Source organism: Corvus kubaryi, unplaced genomic scaffold, assembly GCF_017639235.1.
Source record: "Corvus kubaryi isolate FWS band 111438036 unplaced genomic scaffold, C.kubaryi_AGA036_p1.0 37353, whole genome shotgun sequence".
NCBI classification, from domain to species: domain Eukaryota; kingdom Metazoa; phylum Chordata; class Aves; order Passeriformes; family Corvidae; genus Corvus; species Corvus kubaryi.
Window position 1 is genome coordinate 5748695 of NW_024581115.1, and position 26885 is coordinate 5775579.

At 46.6% G+C, this 26885-nt stretch overlaps 1 protein-coding gene across 1 annotated transcript; it reads left to right on the plus strand.

Annotated features, from left to right (window-relative positions):
- Window positions 1-462: 462 nt before the first annotated feature.
- Window positions 463-25086, plus strand: METRNL (meteorin like, glial cell differentiation regulator). The gene is made up of 4 exons (XM_042032727.1): window positions 463-755; window positions 6428-6816; window positions 23383-23442; window positions 24137-25086. Exons 1-4 carry the CDS (start codon window positions 643-645, stop codon window positions 24451-24453), a joined length of 879 nt encoding a protein of 292 aa, XP_041888661.1. The 5' UTR covers window positions 463-642; the 3' UTR covers window positions 24454-25086.
- Window positions 25087-26885: the final 1799 nt, after the last annotated feature.

Below are 26885 nucleotides of genomic sequence, written 5' to 3' on the forward strand. Positions count from 1 at the left end.
CCCTGGGATCAGGCTGTGGTCACTGCGGGCACCCAGGGCTGTACCCCCGGGGCCAGGCTGCGGGTCACTGCGGGCACCCAGGGCTGCATCCCGGGGACAGGCTGCGGGTCACTGCGGGCCGCCCGCAGGGCAGAGGGTGGGTTTCAGTAACTTTCCCGGCCAAACGAAACCCTTCGGTCCTGCCCGTCATCACCCCTTCCCCACACAGGGGAGCACGGGGGGGCCCAGGCAGGGCAGGAGCGGAGCGGGCTCTCACCCCGGGCCAGGGCATCTGCCAAGGGGGCGAGGGGCAGCGGCGGAGCCCGGGACGGGCCGTACCCACGGGCGGCCGCTGTTCCCGATCCGGCGCCGCGTTTTGCCGGCGCAGCAAGTGCCGGCCTTGCCGGAGGAGGAGCGGCGGGAGGGGGAAGGGGGAGGAGGAGCCGGTACTCGGCCGAGTCGCTCCCGCCCCTCAGCTGGGAGCCCGCCGCCAGCCGGTGCGAGCGGCAGAGCCGAGCGGCGCCGCGCCGAGCCGGGATGCGGGAGCCGGGGATGGGGTAGCTGCGCCGCCCTGCCGCGCTCCCCACCATGTAGGCGAGCCCCGGGCGCTGCGCACATCGCTCCCCGCCGCCTGCACCGCGTTCGCACCGGGCCGGGGGGACCATGCGGAGCGCCCCGGTCGCCGGGCTCCTGCCGCTGCTCCTGGGGCTGCGGCTGCTGCTGGGCGGCGGCGCCGCGGCTCAGTACTCCAGCGACCTGTGCAACTGGAAGGGGAGGTGAGGCGACATCCTGCCCGGCCAGCGGGGAGCGGGGACTGGCACGTCCATCGCCGTCCCGCCGGGGGAAGGAGTCGATGCCGAACACAAAAGGGAGACGCTCCCGCTGCGGTGCCCGGCCGGGGCTCGGGGAACGGGGCGGCAGGCGGCGGAGAGCCGGGGCCAGGGGCGGATCTGCCTCCCTCGCTCCCGGCGGGCTCGCCGCGAAGAGACGCTGGGCAGCGGCCCCCGGGCAGGGAGGGATGGAGGGACCGGAGCGAGCCGGGCTGCCTTCGGCGGGATTGAGGGGCCGGGGCGGGCTGGGCTCCCCTCGGCGCTGTTCGGGGGGCTGGGAGAGGGAGGGCGGTGCCAAGTCCGCCGCGGAGAAGTTTCTCCCCGCGACCATCTTCGCCGCGGCTCCAGCGCTCGGCGGAGGCGGCGGCCGCGCCCGGGGAAGCAGCGAGGCAGCCCCGCTGGGACCGGCCCGGGATGCGCTGCACCTGCGGAGCGCTCCCGCCGCAGCCAGCGCGTCCCTCCCCGGGGCTCCTGCTGGCTCCCGTCCCCTCTCGTCCCTTCCCTCCCCCTCCGTGCGCTTCCCGCACTCCGCGCTCAGCCGCGCCGCAGCCCCAGGGCTCACTCCCTGCTCCCGGGCACTCGCCCCGCGGAGGTGATGGTGATGGTGATGAGCTCTGGGAGCAGGGGCTGGCACGGCGGCCGCGCTCCTGATTTATTCTAATTGCACCGGTTGAGAAACCTCTCCAGTTCTCAAGTGTTTATCTCCCAAATTATCTTTCCTTTAATTGCTTGTAATATGTTTAACGCGTGTGGTTGGGTCTGTGACCTTCTCCTCTCTTTATAGGTTTAAAAGAGCAACTCTGCTCAACTAGCGAGTGTTGCTGGGTCAGACTGACTTGAAGAGTAAAATGGTTCAACTCTAGTAGACTCTTCAGCTCTGACTTTCTTTAACGTAAAAGTTTGGCTGGCCTTTATCAGTGTTTTGGGTGTTTTGGAGTAGAGAGGATTCAAAGTGGGGAAACAATTGGATTGACTTTCAGCATCACGATTTCTTATCTGTTGCTGTCTGAAACACGGTGCTTGTTATTTACTTTTTTTTTTTTTTAGTTTTCTTAATAATTGATGCATAGTTAATAGCAGTGAATCCACTTGAAGACGAGTCTGCTTGATAGCGATCAAACCTCTGGCAAACTCCTAATTGTGTCATTTTTCTTTACCAAAAAAACTGCTGAAAATGCTGTATCTGCTTTCATTCCAAAGCATCCCAGCTGTGGTACTTACCTGGACCTTACCACCTGGTACTGCAGCAAGTATTTTAAAAGAGTGGTGACAAACCCCTGCAATTGTGTCCTGTTTGGCTCTTATTTTTGTCCTGTTTTCTTAGAGCAAGCAGTGACCACTCATGTCACCTGAGCAGGGTTGGAATAAGCAATGCCTTGAGTATCAACTAAGGGGGTGATGCTTGAGGAGGGGAAGTGAAATTTTGTAACTGAGTTTGGGATGAACCTGGTGATGCCAGCTTGGATTTACTCACCTGTTGTTGTTCTGGTGAGCTGAAGTGGTGACAGCTTCATGATGAAGCTTTTGGATGGGCAGGGAAGGAAAAGCACAGTTTAGTCTGGGTGGTTTGACTTGTGTGAGAGTTTTGGAGTCCAGGTGGGCTGGAGTCTTGGGAGGGGATAAAGTAACCCCAGCTGACTTAGGCCTTACTGGTGGCAAACAGGGGTTGTCAGAAATGCTGGTGGTGTTAAGGCCATTCAGTATAATCTGATTTGTCCTAAAACCACAGCAGTTAAAAAGGAAAGTAATTTGAGGTACCAGTAAATATAATTAATTAAATATTTCAGTGTGGATACTAAGAACTATATGGGTTAGAAAGAACTTTTTTTTAATGGGGAATATAATATTTTTGAAGTCATGTGATGATTTTTGTATTGATTGTTAGGAAAAGTTATGAACTAGAATGCCAGACAAAGTCTTTCTTCCCCACAGTGAAGTCATAGGTTGTGCTGGTGGATTTGAGAGTCGTATCCTCTTCTGTAGTAAACCTCAAGATGTTTTCTCACCTTTATACACTTGTGTATATTAAAAACAACGGTCTCAAAACCAAAATGTTCTGGATATGTTTCTTTTCCCTATTAGCTTGTGGAGAAGTGATGAGCTTATACCTCTGAGTAGGATGAAGAGCTTCACTAGGATTCCTATAGATATCCCTGATGCTTCCAGGGAACTCTGATGCAATGCACATCCTGACACCTGCAATTAAAGTACAGGCCATAATAGCATCTTAATAAATAGCTTGTCAGAGAGCTTCCAGGAAAGCTTTGTTCAGGAGAAAGCAGAAACTTCATTATGACATGTTTGGTTATTACTTTTGCTGTAACTTCAGGTTTTTGTGCTGCAATGGCCTCTTGATGCTTTGGGCAAAAGGGAGTTGGTGACAGGCTGAGGATATGCTGGCCTGGCATGTTGGACTGCAATCTGCAGTACAGAGAATTCAGCTCTTATGTCGCTGCTTTTGTCCATCAATCTTGCCCTTGGTGTGGTGGATGCTCTGAGGAATTCTTAATGTTCTCTAGACTGTCATCTCTTATTAAAATCTCCAAGTTAGGAGCAAAAGTTCCCTGTGTTCATTGCAGGGTGCAGGGAGGACATGGGTACTTCTAGGGCTCTTCAGGACATTTTTAGTAGAGTAAATAAATAACTTAAGTAGATAGTGTGAATATTCCTCTCTTTTTCTTTAAATAACACCTGTTCCACATTGCAGCCTAAGAGCTCACTGCAGTGATATTGTAACAGGTTTTTCAGGGCAAACGTAAGGGGATGGCTGAAGCCAGGAAGGGAGACAGCAAGGAGACAGATGCAGTGATTCAGGATGTCCTCATGGATTGGTATGAGGAAGTAGCTGTAGAAATAGCTTGTTGTAGAAATAAGTCCCAATAAACAGCACACATTTAAAACAGGTGATGGATGGCTCATCCATCATTGCAACCATGAAACATCTGCCCTATGTCCTTGCCATATAATCAAAAAACCAAAACCGAAGCGAGCTTGGGAGAATAAAGTCTCCCAGGTCTCCATTGCTGTGTGGACATGGTGTGTGTGATGAGTGGCTAATGAGAGCTAAACCGGGCGTTAAACAGTCTCTCAAGTGTGATGACAAATCATTCTGACTGAAAGCAAAGCGACAGGTTTTACTGGATGGTGATGGTTGCTGTTAAATAATGTGAACATGTATTTTGAAATCTGCTTAACTTTTGAGTCATCCTTTATTATAAGGCTTAATGTGTGCAGGTACTTGTGCTTGATGTATCTAATGGCATCACTCTTGCCTGTGGGATATAATTGGCTTTCAGAAGATAATTTCAGAGTCCACCCTGTTTTTTGTTTGAACAGTGTGAATGTTTGAACGAAATTAACGTAGCTTTTTTTTTTTATTTTTTATTTATTTTTTTTTTTTTTTATTTTATTTTTCTGGCAGGAATTCACTGCCTCAGTGTTGTTGGGATCACTTGCAACAGAAGTTTCACTGCATGAGTTCAGAGTTTTGCTCCTGGTGTCTTCCTTCTGTTTAAGCACTCAGGCTGGAATGTGCCAGTCTAAGTCATGCAAAACCTCTGCAGCTTGTTTTGATGTCTTGAGTAGGGGCAAGTGATGTGTGAGGGTAACTTTCTGCCCCTTTGCTGAGGGATAACCTTTACACTGTTTAATTTTATTTATTTGTGGCTTGCACATAAACAGACTGCTGTGTTTTCTGTTGAGTGGCATCATGTGTGTGCTGTGGTGAAAACTGATTTTGTGGACCAGATGTGGATTTACAGTCCACTTGAAATATCCCTTTGCAAGTAAAGTTTCCTGAATGTGTTAAGTACTACTGAATTTGAGGGCAAGAGACTAAAGGTTAAAAACTTGTCCCTCTTTTCTCCTCATCTGTGTTCTTGATGTGGCTTTCAAGATTCTTCCAAAGCACATGTTTGGAGGCTCTATTGTTATTAAATATGACTTTTTTCTTTCTGAGCTTCCTCATATAACCTTTATCAAGTGGGTCACACCGACGCTCACAATAATGAGTCACGTCAACAGTAAATGCAAACCATATGGTTTATTTTATTTCCCTTTTACACATTGCTTCTAGTTACTTTCTAAGTGCTGACTTGAATTTAGACCCTCTTCAGTACCCGAATATATCTTTGGGATGGGGAACTGTGTATTTGGAGGTTTCTGTTGAGGAACCAGAACTTGATGTCATCACTTGCACTACACTAAAATATGTTTTTGCCACAGATTTCCTGTGTAACCTCAGACAAATCACTTAACCATTTAAAATTATTTTTTCCCTGTCTTGATTCATCTGCCTATAAGTGGGAATGTTGTAAAACTTCCCTAAAGTCTTGCAAAGCAGACCTGTGAGGTGATGGAGAATCTGGTTTTGGGTAGTCCTCTACAGGCACAGGATAAAAGATGCTTGTGTTTGGGAAGTAGCTGCTCGGAGCGTAGGACGAGAAACAAGCTTGGTGCTGAAGTGATTTGCTCATACTCTCTTAATAGGTTTGTGACAGGACAGAGACTGGGACCAAAGGATTTTTCCCTAATGGCCCAAATCCTGCAGCCAATAAATCAGGCTTCCCACAACTTGTTCTTCCAGCTGCCGTGCCTGCACTGTGCAGTGCTGTATTGGGGCTTTGAGTCACTCTGGGTGAAGAGCTGGTGGGGTTGATCCAGCATCAGTGGTAGGCAGCAGGGGTTGTTTGGAGCTGCCTTCAGCTTAGGCTGTGGGCAAACAAGCCATGGGGATTTACTACTCGTTCTGCTTACACACGGTGGTTTGCTCTCCTCTCATTAGCAGCTGGCCCTGGGACCCTGTGCTCCTCGCCTATCCCATCTCTGTGGTCTCTGTGAAATGGTTGTTGGGGTGTTTGGTTTTGGCCATAGTAAATGGCCACATGTTCTCTTTCTTGCTGAGCACCCACAGCTGTGTGTCTTCTTGTAGCCCATCAGTGAAAGTGATAAACAGAGCTTAAACCTCATATTGGGGAGCAGTGGAGGAACAAGCTCCTACCGAAAAAAGCAGCTCAGTTCAGTGCTTCCCCAGCTATGACTAAGGAGTGAGGTGTCTTCTCTCCTCTCGCTACCTCCCAGTGTGGAGATTGGGGCTGCCCAGTTGGGCTAGAGGGTATCAGTAGCACATAGAGCATTGCTTTCGCTGCAGTTTACAGGGTGAGCTTGGCATCCCTCCCAGTTTCAGATCCATTGGGAATATAGACTTGGAAGGGGAACAAAGTGCTTGGAAAAAGGTGGAGTCTGATCTGTGAAGCTGGAGAACATGCTGGATTGAGCCACCAGGAAGGGAGTTTGAGCGTACGTGTTTTACTCAGTATGCACAGCTCAGCTGATGGGCAGTAACTGAGCCTGTAGTAATTTAATTGCTTTTGATCGTGGCCTTATATCCTATTTAATTTTGAAGCCTATTACTAGTGGTTTGACATTTTCTTTTGGGGGATGATTTAAAATTGTCCCATAATATTAAGGCCGAAGTGTTGCAAGAGACCTGTGCTGCTGAGCTGGATGGGCCAACACCCAGTGATGTCCTGGGCTTCCTGCATTTGTTTGTCTTGAGGCTGGCATCCACATTGTTAGCTCTGTCATTTCTCTAACCTTCTCTTTCTTTCTTCCTCCAGTGGCTTAACCCACGAGTCTCACAGGAAGGATGTTGAACAGGTCTACCTCCGCTGTTCGGAAGGGTCAATAGAGTGGATGTACCCCACGGGAGCACTCATAGTCAACCTGCGACCCAATATTTCACCTGCCTCTTACAAACACTTGACTGTTTGCATAAAGCCCTTCAAAGACTCTGCAGGAGCAAATATTTATTTGGAAAAAACTGGAGAACTGAAACTCTTGGTCCGAGATGGAGACCGCAGCCCCAGCAGAGTGTATTGCTTCGGCTACGACCAAGGGGGCCTGTTTGTGGAGGCCACTCCTCAGCAGGACATTAGCAGGAAGATTACAGGCTTCCAGTACGAACTGATGAGCAAGGGGATAGCAGCTGATTTGCACACAGCTTCTGGTGAGTGCCGGGCTATTGTCATACATCCACGTCCTGTGTTGGATGCAGAACAGATGCTGAGTGAGGGAGTGAGCGGAAAAGTGGCTGGAGAGGAGTTTCGTGTGCTTTTAAGGGCATGTTTTATAAACAGAAATATTGCAGAAGAGTTGATTTGGTTTTTGTTTTGTTGCTGTATTTTGGGAGCTGGTAGCATAGGCTGAACTCCAGTGATTTGTTGAGGGCCACAGTGTGAAGGATTCTCCCCTTGCAGGGGTGGGGTGTGTCACAGGAGGTGGCTTTACCCTGCGCTGAACTCCAGCCTGAGCTGGGCTTCCCAGCCTTGCTGTAACACTTTTCTAACTACTTTTTTACTCAGTTTTTAAGACCTCGCTGCATGTTTTGAATAATAAACATTTGAACAAGGAGGCACTCCTTTTCCTTGGTGTTTTTTTTTCCCCTTTGCAAGTAGTGCTACTTGCTGACCTAATTATTGCTTTTTCTCTTTTTGGTTTTTTTTTTATTTAAACAAGGAAAATGGTGTGTTCTTTCCTCAGCTTTCCTTACTACATTCTCCTGAGCATTGCTGTGCCATGGCAGAGCTCTTCAACACCGTGACAATACTTTAACAGGACAGTGTTGTCTTCTCTCTCAACCATTATGAAGAGCAAGTTTTGTAGTGGGGAGCTTTACTCCAATGAAAAGCTTATAGGAAAGAGGAGTGGACAAACTGGAAGCCTGTAAAGTCTGGTACTAAATAGCATTTGGAACAATGGCTCTAGGTGGGACCTAAGTGTGCTGAGCAATTAGTTTGAGAAGAAAAACTGGAATTTTTGGAGGATGACAGGGAGAAAGGGGAATTCCCTTTAGATAGGTGGTATCTGGTTCATGCATCTTACCCATTCAGAATTGCCTCTAGCTTTTATCCCCAAAACCAAGGAGGGGGGATTTCCAGACTAGCCCAAGGGACAGCAGATTTAGGGTAGTTTGTCTCAAATGACCTCGAGGGTTTCAAGGTTTAGGTATTTTAAGTGGGGAACCAGATTTGTGGCAACCAGGTTTCTCTTTTGAAATGTGGGCTGCCTTTGCTCTTTTGGGTGATGGCAGCAGGAAGAGTCCTCAGAGCACACTTGGGATGACTCAGCCCAGGGCAAACCCGATGTTTAGTGAGGCTGTGGAGCCCAAGGGCCCTATGTAGGCTGGCCAGACCCTGCCGTGCTGATGCCACATGCTCTGCCTGAGATGCTCCTTGATAAGCGGTGGTGTGACTAATTAAACTGCAACTGTGTGTCCCAGGGATATCTTCTCTGGGATAAGTGATTGCAGAACTTGTTCCATCCTCTCCTCTCCCCTGGCTGCTTTCCACATCAGGCTCTGGATTGTGTGTTTGTGTATTTGTGCAGCCCTGACAGTGTTAAATGTTGTCACGCCAGCTCGGATGGGGCTTTATTTTTGTGCAGCTCTGAGCTGGACTCAGCTCAGCTGAGCAGAGCTGGGCTCAGGGCTGATGCAGTAACCCCGGGAACTGACAGGTGGCAGCTTTGCCATTAAAACAAGAAAAATATAAACACAAATATTCCAAATTTTAAGTCACGGCCATCACTTTTGCCTTGCTCACAACTGGTAGCTCATTATCGGGTGTTGTGTATTTTAAGCAGACTGCTCTGCTGCATCCAAAAAGTGCTGCTGATGAAGTGGGGTATCTCTGCAGAGCTGCTTTCCCAGTAAGATCATCTGTGCAAAGATGAATACACTGTGCAGAATGTCAGCTATGTAGTAAAATTCCATTGCAGAAGACATAAATACATTGTTTAATCAGTTATTTGGAGAATGTTCCCAGATTCAGTGCTGCTTTCTCTGCCAGGCTGTGAGGATGGAGACACAGACAGGCTAATGAGAAGTCACTTAAACTTATTAAGAAAAGTCCTGTGCTTTTTTCTTTTCCAAAAAAAGTTGCAATTGCTTTTTCCTGTAATGAAATAATATGACAGAAACACTGCTTGTCACTGCTGGGTTTAGTCTGCACTTAGATGGGGTTTCTCCTGAGCTTTGCTAGCATTGAGGACTTGCTGCTGACATCCTTTACCATCACAAGCCAGCACAAACTGCTGTGTTTTCAGAACTAAATGCTCTTCTTTACACATAGAATCTTGGAGTTTTTTAGAGCTGATGGGAGTACTTTTTCAGAGACTTTCAGAAGTCAAACTGAGGACTGAATCCAATTACAGCCTTCCTCTTTAATAGGCACTTTAAATCACTTTTTCAGTGACTGCTGTATTTTCAGCTGTAACAGACACTGGTTGAATTTCAGTGCTGTCTTATGAAACAATGTGGTGGGGAATCTGCTCCATTCTCCAAGTGTCTTGTTTGGCCAGAAGAAGCTTTTTAATAGTTCATCAGCAGAACCTTCAGGGCAAACTAGGGATCTCTATTGTATTTTAAATTATTTCTCTTGCCTTTTTTTTGGATCCCCAGACTCCAGGGAGGGGCTGCACGGGGTGAAAACACGATGAAAATGCCATACATGACTCTTTCCACTACACACTTAGATGAGCTCTATTTTCCTATAAATATCTGTATGTGTGGGGGAACTGCCAAATAGCTGCCTTGTGAGGCTTCCTCAGAGCAATATATTTGAGGCTCTTTGCAGTTTGTGGACTTTCTTTCTTCTGGAGCTGCTTCTAGCTTTTCTGTGAAATCCCAGAAGAAATGCCCTTTACTGAGCTGTTCGTTTGGAGGGGGAGTTTGCAATCACTGAAATCACTGGAGATTTCTTCACCGGAGAGGAGGCTCAAGTCAGAGGCAAGTGCTGACCTTAAAGGAGCTGGAAACTGGGTTTAAGGTTCTGCATTTCCCACCAACCTTCCTTCTGTCCCTTGTTTGCAAACGTGGCTGACTGTTTTTGACTGCTGCACGCTGGAAAAACGAGGCTGCTCGTGTCTCAGCTGCAGCTTGACAGAGTTTAGCAGAGCTGGCAGTAGGTGTGAAGAGGTGACAAAGATGTGAGATGCTCTTGTAGATGGGGTCTGAGATGTGCTGGGCAGAGGAAGCTGCAGTGCTTCTCCTGATGGCAGAGAGCTGAAAATCGTAAATATGGCATGATTTTCTTTCTACTTCAGAGTGGGGAGATGACTATCATAAAAGAACCCAGGTGTGGGGCTCAGTAATCCAGCCCTTTCCTTGTGCAATAACTACTCGCTAACAACTTCTCCCTGCTTTCCCTAAATGCTCTGTTTGTTTCCTGGTGATAATTGTTGTACTCTGCCCTTGAGTTTACTCTCTCTTCCTAACCTGGCATCCCAGTGCTGATTAAAGGGTGTAAGTCATCTGTTTAATGACCTGTTGTGTCCTTAGAGTCCTGACATTGCAGGGTGCATCAACAAATCAACAATGCTTGGCATGGCGCCTGTGGTTTAATTAGAAATCCTCAAGTTTTATTAGTTTACAGCCATTCTTTCCCACTTAATCAGAGTCAAGCAAATATTTCAGTAGAAAACATATGCAGGTTCTGACCTGGCCTTTCTCTTTTTTTTGGAAAGGTTGAATGAGACAAGGCAGTCTTAACAATTTTCTGGATTTTGGGGACTTAACCCTTTTCTTGGCTCTGATTCTGCCTTACCACATTCTCTCAAGATTTTCCTAACTGTAGGAAGAATTTGTACTATACTGATAGATTTTAATTCAGGTGACATCTGGTATGGAAAGTTTTTTACTGTGATAGTAACAGAAAAAGTCAAAAAAACCCAAACCAAAACAAAACAAGTAGTCAAAAAAAGTGCATTTCTGTGGGGTTGTAGTTTCTTAAGATGGGAAGAGGAGTGAAGGCAAACATGCCACAGTGCTTGACATCATTTAGTGGGAGTAGTCCCTAATAAGGGTCACCTTGGCAATTCAAGCATCTTGATGGGTGTGTTCTCTCTTCATATCCAAGGTGATGGTTGACTGAAAGTGCTTTTGATTTCAGATTAGGTTTTGGGTTGCACCCCTCTATCATTCCCGTCCACGCTGATGGTCCATTAACTCCAGCTCGTGCTTTGCAGCCTCAGTGTTTGTCCAAATGAAGAGCTGAGGCACTGTGACATTTTGGCCTGAGGCCATTGGAGAATCAGCAGAACTTGTTTAAGTCGTTGAATTCTGTTGATTCTAATCTCTTCTGCTTGTGCTGGAAGAAAATACTCTGAGTATCAGCTATGCTGCCCATACAGGCAAGTAGGTGGAGGTTTTGGCAAAAGTGTTGTTTGGCCACTTAGTCCCTACGAGTTTTCTGAAGGTGCTGACCCACACGAGCTGCTCAGCTGTGCCTGGTTTAGGTCTGCCTTGCACCACAGCAGACTGCTTGCATTAAATTTCTATGATAACTGTGAAGGTCCCTTGAGTGTAATTTACTTTTTGAATGCTTCAGCTTTTGCTCAACTAATCTGGAACAAGAATCTGTAGGTTTGACTGAAGGTTTTGGAGAAGAAGGTGAATCCTCCTCCCCATCCCACCGAAGGACCTTTATTTTGTTACCTAAAGTCTGTGTTTCAAGAGTGTTGCTTCAAACTCTGGGTCCAGCTTTGTTCAAGCTGTGTAGTTTGCTTTTCCCATTGCATACTCATGGGGATGGCTGTAATTTAGTTGTCAGAGCTATATTGAAAGTCCTTTCATTACCCACCTGCTTTTGTGCAGTAAAGAAGTCAAACTTTAACAAAAATGCCTCTTTATCTTGATGGCATCTACAGACTTAGTGCAGGTTCTATTAACTGTTTTATATGTTTCTTTAACAATGCTGGGTACCTGGCTGAGAATATTAATACATAGGAGGTACAGCACTTAGGTGGGTATCTGAAAAACAAGGCAAAACTGGATAAATCCAGTTAAGTAATTAACAGTATTCGGCTATTTCCTGTATGCTGTTAATTCACTGTCCTGAGGAAACAGATTGGAAATTCAGAAAGCTCGTAAGTATTTGGGCTATAGCAATGTTTCTGCTAACAAATGGCTTTTTAAAGCAACCTTCTTAACTTTTGATCTTGAATGCAGTGTGTGTTTGGCAGGGGTGGGGCACCAATCTGCCCTATCTCTGCTGGTATCCTCACAGGGCTCTATTGTCATTCCAGTTTGTAGGCTCCTCATCTCATGCTTTCCTCTGGTTCCTCACAAATATCCAATCTTTTTCTTTTTTTTTTTTTTTTCCTTTCTTTCTTGGAGGTTGGATGTGCTGCTTAGCTTTGTGACCTGAAGCAGCAGATCATAGAATCACAGAGTGGTTTATATTGGAAGAGACCTTTAAAGTCCATCCAGTCCAGCCCTCTGCAGTGTGCACGGACACCTTCTGCTAGACCACATTGCTCAGAGCCCCATCCAAGCTGGCTTGGAATGTTTCCAAGTTTAGGGCATCTACCACTACTCTGGCTGTCCTGTTCCAGTATTTCACCGTCCTCACACTGGTGTATTTTTCACTTCTTGTCAGAGTGGAAACTTTCTGGTGTTTTGTGCCAAGGCTGGTGAGCAGGAGGCCGTGCCCGGTGTGCCCGCTCTCAGCCAGGGTAACTGTGACCGTGCTCCTCGCTGCCGTGGGCAGAAGAGGTGATGGAAAGAGGCACTTGGAACACTTAAACTGGAAGTCCCCGTGACCTTTATGGTTCTGCCTGAGTAATTGTGACCATCTGAGATGTTGGCACTGTGCTGTGTGGCAGAGTGGGAGCGCGCTGGGTGCTGCAGGGGGTCTGTTCCAATACACCCCATCAGATCAGAAAAATGGCTTGCTTTGTATTTTTCCTCCTCCCTGTTTCCCGTGCAGGTTAAAACTCTCACACCTCTTGGGGCTGGGGGGTTAGAGCTAGATGGTTTTAAGGCTCCTTCCAACCCAAACCATCCTGTGACTCTATGATTTGCACAGAACAGGCTGATACTGCATTGCTCCCACTGGGGGTTGCAGGTGAAATGAAGCATGAACAGCGAAGCAGAGTTGAGGGATCTGCTCTGTAAGCCTGACACAAGCCTGACACCTTGCTGGATGGCTCACCTGTGCACTTAAAGCTTTGATGGCTTGTTTGCCTTTTCTCTGAAAGGTCATAAGCAAGCTTTAAGAGAAAAACACCAGGAAACGACCTTTATTGCAGTTTCTCAAAATACGCTTCAATAATTGGCCGTATAAGGGATCCTCCTGCCACTCCTGTTATAGGATACAATATTTCAAAGGGGTTTTTTGTCTGTGTGCTCCCCCTCTTTGCAGGAGTCTTTCCACACTAACTTTGTCTTTCCCATAGTAATGGCTAATCCCAAACTTGGTACAAAGTAACCTTGAAAATATAAACAACATTCCCTAACCCTAATGTGCTAAAAACCCATTTAAAGCTAGTTTTTGAGGGCGTGTCACTGAACTGCGCGTCATGGATCAGCACCTAGCTGGCTCAGGCTGGCTGCAGTGTAACACTGCCTGGAGTGGGATTAATTTTGAGAAGCTGGAAACCTGCTCCAGTTATTCATGTGCCTGAAGTGGTCAGGTTTGTGGTGAATGATTGACTGGGTGGGAGAGTTTGAGAACAAAGTTTTTGATCTTCTTATTTTTTCCTGTGTGGAATGGTTTCAAAGTGCTGTTCTGATGCTCAGGGAATGTACACGCTCTTACATCATCTTGAACTGAGCAAGGATGATGTTTTGGGGATCTGAGTCCGAAAAATATTGGACTAAGAAGTCTTCACCTAAAAGAAAGCCCCCACCAAAATTGGGTGGATGTCCGAATTCAATCTCTTGTTCTCCCAACAAAATGCTTTTGCCAGCATCTTCTCTGGCTCTGCTTGCCCTTTGATGCTGTCGGACAGGAGTTGGTTTTGCAGTGGGCAAAGGAGGTGACAATGGGGCTGCAGTGATAAATACACAGCTGCAGGGGAGAGGGGGAAGCAAATAGCTTATTTTTGCTAGACTGGCCACAAATGCCGTTAGCTTATTTCTCAACTCAGTGGGCAGTCAAAACCAATAAGCAGTCAGGTGTATTGTCCGGGCAGCTGGGGCTCTGCTCTGCGCTGACCTTTGTGTACCACCAAAGATGGGCCCACAAACAGAGCTGCAATCCAGCCCAGTTGCTTGGCAGTCTTTAATAATGCTCTGTGCTTGGTCTGCAAAACTGTTTAGTTTGCTGATTCCTGAGGCTCTAGTTAAAGAAGGGATGAGAGGGCGGGGAAGCTGCATTCCTCTTCCCACTTACTGAGACGTGGGCCAAATCTTTCCTGTGTTGGGAGTCTTGGTTTGCAGGACAGAAAATCTCTTTCACCTTAATCTGTGCTAGAAGCCAGAAAATATTCACTGTAATATTGCACAGATACTTGGAAGATATCCTGGACCTAAAGCTGTGATATGTTCTGTCTGACCTTGGGAGGTTTAATACTGGGTCAGAAAAGCTGCTGCCCTATGAAGCCTTGATCCAGGTAGCCTTTGGTGCTGGTTCAGATTTGTGGGAGGATTTTTTTGGTTTTGTATTGTGTGGGCACCTCCTGACTCCTTTATGGGATTTGAGCATTAACTCCTGCAATGGGCATCACCTCTGGTGTTTGCCCATATCCTTTCTGTATGGAAGCCCTGGGAGAGCTGGAGTGATCAGAGGTGCTGGGATACACACACGGAGCTTGTCTGGCATTCCATTGCCCTGTCTGCCTCCCAGGATCATTCCCGTTTGTGCAGGATGCACCTCTGCCCCACCAGAACTGCCAGTAGCTTTACAGCAATTTCTTCTGTCTGCAAGTGGATGTCAGAAATTTGAGAGGAAAAAAATGTTCCTATGTGAAACTGGTGAATGAACTTCATAGGATCGAGCACTGTGTGCTTTTAAGTAGGAGTAGGTGATACATCTCAAAGCTTTTACTGTTGCAAATGAAAAATCTTAAGTAGCTTTTTTTTTTTAGGCTAACTGAACAATGTTGCAGCATCGAGGATCTCTCGTGTAGACGTAGCCCTTCCACAGCCCTTCTCAAGAGTGGGCTGGTCAAATAACATGGTTTTATAATGAAAACTGGCCTTGTTCCTTCAGAGCTCTCCCACATACCAAAAAGAATTTGATTCCTAGAAACAGGAAGGAGAAGGACCTGTGTGGAGCTGAGTGCATATACGCTTTTTTTTTTTTTAAAGTCTCACTTAATCTTTGATCTGTCATTACTCCACTCCCAGGGTTTAACTTTAACCAGCCACTTGGTTCTTAATTCTATTCCTCTGCTCCATAGGAGGCATTAATGGACCGGACCGAAGAGGAGGGAGGGAGGGAAGGCTTTGTGTTCCTGGCAGGTTTCCAGCCTGGTAGTAGGTGCTGGCTCCAGCCTCTCCTGTAGCCCTGGCAGGGGCAGGGAGAAGTGCTTGGCTGCACAATTTCCCCAGGGCATGGAAGTGAAAAACACCTTACTTGTCCATTTTCTGCCGTGCAAGCACTGCATGACATCTCAGCTGAGTGCTGTGCTAGCTATGGGAGACAAAGCCCAACAAGGCATCAAAAACTTTATAACTTCACGTTTTCCTTGATCTGACCCGTGCGAGCTCTTACAAGGCTTTGGCATGACTTTTTCTTTAGAAGAAAGAAGAAATATTTTCAGCACGAATTTCGGGAGGGGATGAGCCAAGCCATAAATCTTGGCAGGTTTTGAGTCAGGGGAAGCATTTGCTTTGGTCCTGTGTGGCGGGTGGGCAGCACAGGGGTGCGATGCTGCAGCTGCCTGTGCTGGCACGTTCTCGTGGGCTGACAGTGAGGGACACTCAGCCCCAGCCCTTCTGCTGCAGGTCAGAGGGGATCAGAGGAGCCCCTCAACCATCCAGAGGCACCTCTGACTTCCAGCAACTCGTTTCTCCTCATGCTTCCCATTCCTAATCCCCCTTGGGCAGTAGTGGTAAGTTTGAGGAAGGAGAAGAGGTATTTTCTGTGAGAGAGACAAATAGAGCTGCTTTTTTATGGCTTTATAGTGGTGTCTTGTGCACGTAGAGCAGGAGAAATTCCCAGCGGTTATCTTGTTGCCATCTTTTCCCTCTAATTGCAATTAGGGAGGGAGAAGGGGAAAGCAAAAAAAAAAAAAAAAAAGCAGATGTGTACAGGTGCTGCTTGCACAGGAATGTGGGCTGGTGTGGTTGCAGAGACACTTCTCGTTTGCTGGGCCCTGCTGCAGCAGAGCAGAGAGAGGAATTTAACTGGACATCTGATCTGCTGAGTGGGGCTTTTTGGACACAATATATTGCAGACTTGACTGTAATGGAGGGTTTTTACAGAGCTGTGATGCAATGGGTAAGTGTAGGAGCTGAGCTGGGGGTTGGCACTGATCCAGTCACCGTTCTGTCTCTGCCCACCCCAGTGCTGGGGTTTGCCACAAAGGAGAAAGAGGAGAGACAGAAAGAAGTGTCTTGAAGCTATGACACTTCTCATCATTTCTCCTGGGTTGGTGCAACTCATGCATGGAGGTAGAGTTTAATAATGTCTAATGCTGCTTAAATAAAAACTGCTCTGTGGGTTTTTCATTCCTTTTGTTTTGTTTTAAATTTTAAACAAATGGCTGTGTTTCTAGCTGACCTTTCAGCTCATTTGTTAGAATGGCTGCTGCATCTTGGAACAGCAAAAAGGCATCAATCCCAAAGGATCCTTACGTGCTCTGTGTCTGCTGAGCCAAGTTTCAATTTGAAAGCTGTTGCAAATGGAGCTTGCCTAGTACCAAATCTCTTCCTCACATTGTTTACATAAATAGTTAATCTTTGGTACTTAGGGACTTTAATACCCTCTTGGAAGACAGTTCTGTGAGAAGATAAATTTCTGGTTTATGATCTCTTGTCCTAACGTTTCTCGGAACACAAAGGTCATCACATCTCTAATGGTGAGGTTTTACAATATGCTTTTTTTATTCTTTCTTTGCAGGAAGGAAGTGGTATTAACTCTATTCTCTTGGCACAGTCCATGCCACAGCCTGCGAAAGTCTGCATTTCATTAAACTTATTTGCAGGTTTCAATCGTTCTTGGCCAGTGTCTGTATTTTCCAAGTTACTTCTGGAGACTTGTACACGTGTGCAAGTTGAACTGAGTGTTAGAAACGAGCTAAGGCAAGGAATGGGAATTGACACTTCCTTTTCTGAGGGGATAAAGTCACCAGTATCCCCTCTTCATACAGAGAGGTCAGGGAAGCATGTCCATTGCAGCATCATGATGTCGTTTCAGCTGCTCCATCACCACCTTGTCCTGTACCAAATCTTGGCTGTGTTGTGCCTGTAAGAAGAAGGAAACCTTCGAGTTTTGTTTCTGTGCTCATGATCCTTGTTCCAAGTTGCCTCTTCTGCTCAGCACAGGGGCTCAGATTAACTTTCTAGCAGATTGAGGGATGAACACTTCTGCCTTCAGAAGAGCACTAAACTCTCTCACTGTGTTACTCATTAAGCTTGTATTCATCAGAGAAGCACAGTCCCTTTGAAAACCTCATTGTAGCCTTAAAGGGAGCTAACAAAAAAAAGAGAGAGTGTCTTTTTGCATGGGCAGATAACGATAAGATAAGGGGTAACAGTTCTAAACTAAAGAAGGAGAGATTTAGATTAGATGTTAGGGAGAAATTCTTTACTCTGAGGATAGTGAGGTTACTGCTGAAGCTGTGGCTCCCCCATCCCTGGAGGTGTTTAAGTCCACGTTGGATGGGACTTGGAACAACCTGGGATAGTGGAAGGTGTTCCTGCCCAGAGCAGGGGGTGGGAACGAGAGGATCTTTAAGGTCCCTTTTATCCCAAGCTGTTCTGTGATTCCGTGGTCTCATGTCTGAGGCTTATTGATCCAGAGAGCTGGGAGCAGCGCAAGTCCAACCCTCCTGTTTGTTCCTTGACTTGGTGTTTTCCTATTGACGTGCTGGAAAAAGTGCAGTGCTTGCAGAAAGCCCTGTAATCCTTTCCCATCCAAAGACAGGAAAACCTTGTAAAACAAAGGAGTGATGAGAGAGCTCCTCTGTGTGTTGTGACAGGGTGTCAGTAATTTCCAGCCCAGCTGTGGAGAAGTTCTGTGTCTTCTGGCCCTGTTTTCCCTCACTGTGTGGCTGCAGGTATTATGTTAAATGCAGGTGTGCTGGATGCAGCTCTGCTGGCCTCAGCTCGCAGCCAGCACGTTCCTTTTAAATACGAGATGCATTGACAGTGCAGATGCATTGATGTAGTTTTAGGTGGTGTTTCAGTGTGGGGGTGGTGAGGGTTTTGAGGTTGAATGTTTTTTTGGCTTGCTCAGGAAGAGCTTTCTGAGGTGGTGAGGAAAGTTGAGGTGTATCAAGAAAGCAAAGGACTAGTCACAACCTGGTAAACCAGAGTGGTTATCAAATTCTTGTCCACCCCCACTGCAAAGTAGCAGACCTTTTTGTTTGGGATATGAGCTGTGGGAGGTTTGCATCATGGACAAAATGCCCCTTCAGAGAGGAAGCACAGGTGTACTTAAGAAGAAATAATTACAAGGATTTATTTCACTTTATAATTAGTTAAAGCAGGATCAGGGCAAGATTTAATTTTTTTTCTTGCTCTTATGATGTTTGCCCCTAAACTCTTGTCTCCCAGCTAAATCACTGTCCTGTACGCAATTGAGACATAATAATTTTTGCTTAGGACACAGAAAAATAATGGAGAAACGCACCATCATTGGAGAAACCACATCTCTATTTTTAGAATCTGCTCTCGGAAGTCTGTACTCTGTGTTTCCAGGAAGGAGACTCATCCCATGATGCCCTTTCCAGTACGGGTGCTGCCAGCAAGAGCTGCCAATTACAGAGCTGCCAGCAAGAATTTGAAAGGTGTGGGTGGGTTTCCTTTGTGCCCTAGGAACGAACGCTGATGTCAGGCTGAGGGAGGTGGGTGTGTGGCTGGAGGTGCTGCAGTACAGGCTGGCTGGGCTTAAATCAGCCTGGGCTGCAGCAAAACCCACCTGAATGTCTTGAAGAGAAAAGACTACTTGTTTTAATCAAAAGATTTAAACCTAAAACTAGCAGAAAATAACTCTTCAACCCTGCCTGGACCTCCTTGGTAGCTTTTGGTGCTTAAAAGGTCTGATTGCTCATCGGAGGGTTGCTCAGAAGTACTGAGGTGTGGGTGATGCGTGCCACGGAAGTGCAGATAAGGAGCTGTGTGTTTTCCTCTCTCACCATCCACACCTTCACCACACCGCACGCGTGCACCCGCTTCTTCATGAAACCAAAGGGTATTCCTCGGTGAAGTGGTTTTCTGCAATTACTTTGTGTTGAACATTTTCACTTCTGCTTAAGATGTGTCTCTTCCTGTGCGTGCTGCCGGCACAGGGGTGGATGTTCAGCACAGCCTATCTGGGGACATAGGATGGAGGTCTTTTGGGCTCACTAAGGGGAGAGTGGGATGGTGTGGACAGCCCTGCAGCACGGCTCATCGGGTGTTCTCGATAGCTGTGAGGTTGTGGAAGTGTGCTGAGAAAAATCGGGACAGGCAGAGGAAACTTCTTGCTTGTGGGTTGGAAGCTGGTTTTGGGGTAAGGTCAGGTCAGTCAGACCCATGGGTGGCTGTTGAAATACAAATGTTTCAAAAGAAGACCAGGCCCCTTCATGTGGTTTCGGTGACGCCTGCAGCCAGAGCCAGCACGTCTCGGTTGCGTGTGTCCTGCAGGGAGCTGTCATCCTCAGCGATGGCCCCTCCATAACCCCCACCTCCTCTTTTCCAAGGAAAGAAGGGGGTTACGTGCACACAAACCAAGGGAGGAAGGACTGGAGCTGTGTGTGTGAGCTGAGAGAGGACAGGGACCCCACCCAGCGCTCCTGAGGCAGAGTGCTAAACTGCAGCACTAAAGGGGCACTCACATCCACCCACAATATTGGGGAATATCCTGTCCAGACAGCCCAACTCCCTGGTGATGGCAGAGCTGTGGACCACCTGAGGCTCGTGGCATCTCCTCAGGGCACATCCCTCTCTCTTACCTCGTGTTTCTGCCTCCCCGTGGAGAGGTCCAGGAGAGGACCAGCAACGTGTCTGACAAAGCTGTTGGCCAACAAGTGCGGTCTATTGTTAGCATCGCCTCGTCCTCCTCAGTAACACCAGGTTCAGAGGGCAAATCGCTCAAAGCAGCTGGGACATGACTGCTGGCTCGTGAGGAATGATGTAATTACATCTCCCTCTGCGGGGAGGTGAATAGAGAGGCCTTTGGAGGCACTGGGCTGGGGGTTGGAGGGAGAGGGCTGCCTCAGGTTACTTCAGGTCAGGATACTGTCAAAATCCATCAAAGGCACTCCCAGGAGAGTCGGCAGCCGACGTGCACAATGAAGGCTTTATGCCACCGGTGGTGGAGTTGAATTATAGGCATCTGGGCTTTAGAGGACTTCAATAAAGTGTTGCTTTTCTATCTTTTTTTTTTTCCCCACCTTTCCCCTGCTGCTGTATGAATTAAGGCTCTTTGGCTCATGGAGTTTAAAGGAATTAGAGCAGCTGACGTTGATATTGTTATTGCAAGTTCACAGGCTGGCTTTTGGATGCAAGAACCTGGGCAGCCCTCGAGACATCCCCAGGGAGTCAGGATCTGGCAAACACAGCTGTCTTGTTTAGTAACCAGGCCCAGTTCCCTAGAAAATGAACATCTTCACCTGCTGTGCACGAGTGAAGTGCTTTTCTTGGTTGGTTTTTTATTTTTTGTTTTAGTTATAAGGATGCTTCCTGTTCTAGCCTGAGGTGTGTGTGTTATTTTGACCTATAGATGGAGCAGAGCACCTGCTGCCCAATCCAAAGGGAATGAGTGCTGAACTTCAGCTAAAGTCACGAACTTTTGTGTTAAACACGCAGATTCCTTCATGGCTGTGATTCAAAAGAAAGCGTAGGCATTGCCACCTCCTAAGGATTTAGTTTCTTTTATGAGGCTTTATAGGAATGAGGCTTTGGTTGTAGCCAGTGGATGTTATTTGCTTTTTAATGGTCCATTTACCTCAGCAGTAATCCTTCACAACTTGCTTCCCATCTGTGCTTCCATACCTTGTTTTTGCCACTTGCAAGATCTATTTGATACTCTGTGAATGCAGATGTGGGAGTTGTCCCACAGAAGAGGATTTTTGGTCTTCCTCTGTCCGGAGCTGCAGAGATGGGTGGTGGAAAATGGCTGTTAGAGCAGCTCACATGCCACCACACTGCTATGAGTCAGCTGGACCTGAAGCAGGTTTTAAGTAATGATCTAGTGTGAGCAATGCTGAGCATTTAAAATTTCCTTTTGTATTTAAAAAGGCTGCAGGATTTTGCCTAGGGTCCACAATTAAAATGATTTGGTTCTGTGTACGCATGGAGATTTGTTCATTTGATTTATTACTGTGTCAGTCTATTTAAGTGGAATGAACCACTTTTAAAGCATTTTGTTTTTCATCTTTAATGCTGTTGCTTGTGTTGCACTCCTCTTGAGAGCAGAAATGCCGTAGTCATTTTGGTGTTTCCAATTTTCTGATGGGGTTGGATGGACTACAGAGATGTCTGGCCTAAACCAAGACTTAAAAAGGCTGAGATGCCTTTTTATTATGAGGTCTTAGCAGAATGAAATATAAATCCAGCTGTGGGTTTAGAGGATGTCCATCAGCTGTACTTTGTTTTGGAGCTTGTGTCCATGTGAGAATGCCAAGGGATTTGTGCAGATTTGCAAGTTCCCTCTATTTGGTTGATCTAAGTCAGGTCCTCATTTGGCCAGAGGGAGGCTGGGGAAGAGGGACTTTTTCCCTGGATGGATTTAATAGGTGCCATGAATGAAACAACTCCACAGTAGGATGTTTAGGGACTATAAGACTTGCTCAGGGAAGTGGTGGAATCACCATTCCTGGAAGTGTTTGTATGGATATGGCACTTGGGGACAGGGGTTAGTGGTGGGCATGGTGGTGCTGGGTTAATGATTGGACTCGATGATCTTAGAGGTCTTTTCCAGCCTGAATGATTCTGGGATTCTATTACAATTTTCTTTGTCAGGTGAAGCTTCTGCGTTTGGTCTAGCCATAGATCAAAATCTCTTGAGTCTAAAGCTTGAAGTATCTTTAGCCTGAATTTATTCTAGTACTGCAGTTATGTCCAGGCTTCATCTGGTTCTGCATTTCTCATTATATTAAACATTTTCCAAACTTTCCCGAAAAAGAGAGCTGAAATAGCATGTGGGGAAAGAAGGGCAGGGAAAGCTGGCTTGTTTCTGAAAGCCCTGGAGGCATTCAAACTAAACAGAAATGTGATTGATCCAGATGCTATTTTTCCTATTCCTTGACTCTTCTTTTGGAGCTTTTTAAGCTCCTTGAATGATTCCTTCAAATATCCCTGCCCAGAAATGTGCATTTTACATTTCCTTTAATCCTATTAAACAGCGTGTTACACTGTGTATGAATCATCTGACTGGAGCAAATCTGGTGGATTTGGTTCAATAATCCTTCTTTCTGGATCACTGCCTTTCTGGGTCCTTGGAAAAAACAAGTGATTTGCCGTGTCTTGTGTCAGAGAGTGGCTTGTGCTGTCTGACAGGAGGGCTGAGGGAGCATCGGCGGCACCAGCTGCGTGTTGTGGAGTCAAGCTTAAATCTGCTTTCAAGTGCAATGGATAAACTTTGGGAAGCAGGTGGGGGGAGAGGAAGGCCGTGACTTTTTGGGAATCTGGTAACTAAGTGTTTTCAGATGTTGAGGTTCAAAAGCTGAATTTTTTGGGGGTGGGGAGAAGCGTGGTAGCTTCAGTTTGCAGTTTGGTGATGGACTGTGTGATGGAATCTCATCTTCCAGTCGTCTCCAGCGGGAGCCCTGCTTTGCTGGAGTCTGTGCCTGATCCAGGGTTTCCATTTTTCTGAATGATGTGTTGAGATGACACCAGGTGACAGACAAGGTTCTGATCCCTGTGCCACTGTGGACAGACTCACTGAGCATCGCCAGGCAGGGCAGATCCTGATCATAAGCAAATTCCTGAACTCAACAGGGTGTTATAGAAACATCTGTATTGCAACTACAGCACCTTCTCCTCAGAAATATCTGGCTGAGTACAAAGAGGAGCCACATTCTTGCATTGATTAGATTAGTGCAGATATCCAAGTGTTTCCAGCAGTACAGGAAATGGTCTTTGTGCTGCTTGAGCTCAAACAGATATGGGCTCGAGTTTCCGCTTTGCCTCAACGCCCTCCAACACATGCATTGGGGTTTTTTCCTCCCCTCTTTGCCTCCCCCATTCTGTAACCTCCTGGATCTTTGATGTGGTGATGACTAAATGGCCCGACAACACTTGATAGAAACTGTAAGAGAGAAGCTTATCAGAGTATAGAAGACACATGATCTGAAAGCTTTTGAGTGAATTTACAGCAGAGCACCTTGCAAATGCACCCAGTACCAAAACAGGTTTTGCATAAGTGCAGTGAGTGTGTGCAGTGTTTGCTAGACAATCTATCCCAGCAGGATTGGTAAAGAGATCCACATTCCTGCTTGGGTACAAAAATCTCACCGAGGCTCTGGGGTTAACTACACTTCTTGGAGTGGAAGAGATGCCAGGCAGATCTTTGGAGATTGTGCCCATGTTGTGTGTGTTTGTCAGTCACATTTTTGTTTAGTTTAAATGGTTTATTTATTTAAATTTCTTTATTTAAAACTGCTGTCTAGTCCTTTGCTAATTCTGACTCTTCCTGCCCAGCTCCCTGCCGACCCTGCAGTGACACTGAGGTCCTCCTGGCTGTCTGCACTAGTGATTTCGGTGAGTTGTTGTCTCCCCTGTCCCTTCTCCTCCCAGTACCAGTGTGGCCCCCATGAACACCGACAGACACCTCCTTACCCTTGGCAATCTCCACCAGCAGTAAATGTGGTCTAAGGGTGCTGGGTACACAGAGAGTTCTGAGGACCTCAGAACTGTCTGCCCAGCTGGCACCAGCCCAGGGTGGACAGAGTGACACAGCAACCATGGCAGAAGGTCAAGGATTTGGGTGCATCTAGGAGAGGCCATTACTTGTTGCCCTACAGTGTTGGTTGACTTGACAAAAGACCGAAAGTTTCAATAATTGTTCATGCTTCCCTTTTAAAAGGGAAATTAGCATTAGCTGTATCTGTAATGACTGAAGAACAGAAAGTAGGTTGTCAGGGAGAATTTGGCATATATCTTCTTGTTAGAATTCTTCTTCATGATTAATGCTATTTTTCTGATGTAATTCTTTTTCTGTTTAAATTTACTATGTGTCTGCTCTTTGCTGGACAGATTACAAATATAAACCATAAAAAAATGCAAATATATACTGGTGGTTACCAGATCATCTTAACTCCCAAAATAACAAAGAACCAAAACTTGGGCTGCTGTAGTGAAGTCAGTTCCCCTGGCTGCACAGGTCTGAGTTTGGACCAGGGTCTTCCGAAGCATTTTTGAGTAATTCATCCTTAAAACCTTTTTCTGTTTCCAGTGATCAGCGGCTCCATTCAAAACGTAACGAACGAGGCAGAAGAGCAAGAATCCGTAATTCACGTCCGTGTCAACAAACTGTACAGGCAGAAGAGCAAAGTCTTTCAGCTGACAGGGGAGAGTGGGAACTGGAGAGGACAAATAAAGACCTTGCTCGAGTGTGGGGTGAAGCCAGGAGATGGAGACTTCCTTTTCACGGGACGTATGCACTTTGGGGAGGCCAGGTTAGGCTGTGCCCCTCGTTTTAAAGACTTCCAAAGGATGTATAAAGAAGCAAAAGACAAAGGGCTAAACCCATGTGAGATTGGCCCAGATTGAAACCCCCTGTTTGGCTGAAGATCTCTTTTAGTGTTTGGCCAGGAATATTTCCTGGCTGCAGTGGAAACTCTGAACAAACCTGGTAACTGAGGCTGGGCAGACCTGGAGGCTGAGACCCCACAGCCTGCAGTGCTCACAGGCTAATGGAAGCAACAGAGGTACGAGCTCAGAGGGCTGCCAAGCAAGAAAGGCTGGATTTTTAACCAATCTTGTCCTTATGAATTAAGTTATTATATTTTTTTAGTGACTTCCTTAGGAAAACAAACAAAGAAAACTCCCATGTCTTAATAAAAAAAAAAAAAAACCCAAATGAAAGCCAAGATGCCTTTGTATCTTTTTAATACTAATTTTTAAAAATGTCTTAAGCTGATGTAGCATTTGGTATGGCGTATTCTGTATAAATGGCCAAGAATGTGATAGAGCACGGTAAAACATCTTAACATTGATGCTTTGTAAAAAGCTTGGTGTACAATTCAAAGTTGTTTCTTATGACAGAAATTTATGGAGCCAAACTCTTGTGTGTGTGTGTTGTTTTATTTTTTATTTGAAAGAATGTACAATTGCCGCCTGCAATTTTTTGTCCGGGCTGGCAAATTCTTTCCATTCCAGAGAAATAAAGGTCCCTGGATTTGACACATGCTGCTTAAAATCTTTATTTTTTTCCTTCTTCATAAGGCTGATCTCAGCTAGTCCAGATGTGCTCAAAGATCAGTTCTGGGCTGCTCCCTTATTTTGTGGCTTCTCTGAGCAGAACCAGAGTTCCTGTGAGGCACTGGGAACCGCAGTGTTTTTCAAAGGGGAAGCAAGAGCTATTTTTGGAGATTTTTAGACATGTGTCCAGGCAAGGCTTTAAGTGTTCTTCTCTCTGATGCCAGCGGCGTTGTTTTGGGACTGGCTCCAAGGGCAGGTTGCCCCTTCGTGTTTAGTTTGAAGCTTTTAAGTGTGCTGTAGCTTGGCATGAGGTGGATGTTCATGCCTGTGAGTCCTGGGGGACACGACCAGGCCACCTTATGAAAAATAAACACTTTAATCAGGGTGGGCTCATTCTGCAGGCAGTGTCCTGGGAGGTACAGGAGCTCTCCCCTCTGTTCTGCTGCTCCCCACAGCCTGCAGTGCATCACTAATGGTGCCTTCACAAGGATTTTAACCTCTTGCCCATGTTCATTCTTCAGCACTCTCCACTGCTCCAACTTTTATTTTGGGCCAGCAGGTTCTTTAAATAAAAGGTTTCTACTCAGTGTCTCTTTCTCCCTCATCCCTCACCTTTCCTTCAAGTAACCTGGTTCTGAGGCTTGGGAAGGGCAGTTCAGGGGATGGTCTTGGGTGAGTGCAGGAAGTTCTGAGACGGATGGTAAGGAGATGTCCTATGACACTTATCAGGGGTAAAAGCCCCAGGGTTGTACCCAAATACTGGCCTGAAGTGAAACCAAAATCCTTCTGCGAGTGTTTCTGTGAACTCCTCTCAGCAGGATTCATTCTGTGGGCCAGTGGGAGAAGAAAAGTTTCTTTTAGCTGTGTTAAGGTGATCCTAAGAGGCTCCAGGACACTGTGACTACTTCTGCAAACACCTCTAAACCCCATTTAGCACCCACCTATTTGCTGCTTTAACCCCAGGTGCTTTCCAGCCTCCTGTAATGCAAAGCCCCAAACCCAGCATCCCGTTCTGTGTGGTCCAAGGTTTCCTCCAGCCTACTTGGAATTTTAAGAGAAATGGGCCAGGACCAGTAGAGAGGTAAAAGAGTTCACTCCAACTCCTCTCTGTGGCCTTCCTTCCACTTTGGGGATCTCAACCCAGCCTTTTTCAGGCTTTTAAAAAAGTGATTTAGCACTGAGGTAACTCCCAAGCACAGCTGAGTGGGCGTTTCAGAAGCCCTGTACCTCACCTCTCCTCTCCTCTCCTGTTGTGTTTCATGAGCTTTTCCCAGCACAGAGTGACTGCTGGCAGGATGAGAAGAGAAGAACAATATGTTCCTGGAATTGTCTCCAACCTGCCCACTCTCGTCTTCCTCTGCAAGGCTGTGGGAGCAAGGAGAAGAAGCTGAATTAAGTGTTCAGCCAGTATTTTATGAGGACAGTGCAAGCAAAATACAAACAGTTGGGGAGGCTTCGCCCCTGGAGCTCCAGCTTTGGCTGCAGTTCAATTTTTATGGCAGTTTAAGTTGTTCGTAGACTTTTTTTTTTTTTTTTAAAATACCCTTTGCACCACACTTGGAGCCAAAGCCAAACACTGAACTGGTGCCTCTCCACTCCAGTGGCTGGTTTGCCCAAGGAGGAGCAGGGCTGTGCCTTCCCCCACCACCAGTAGCCCCATTCCCAGCTGCCTGGAAATCCTTGGCAGGAGAGGAACCATCACCCTGCTGATCTTTCCTCTGCCTCAGGTCCACAATGCCCTGCCGAGCTGTGGTGTGGGATGCTCTGTAGTTGCTACACCA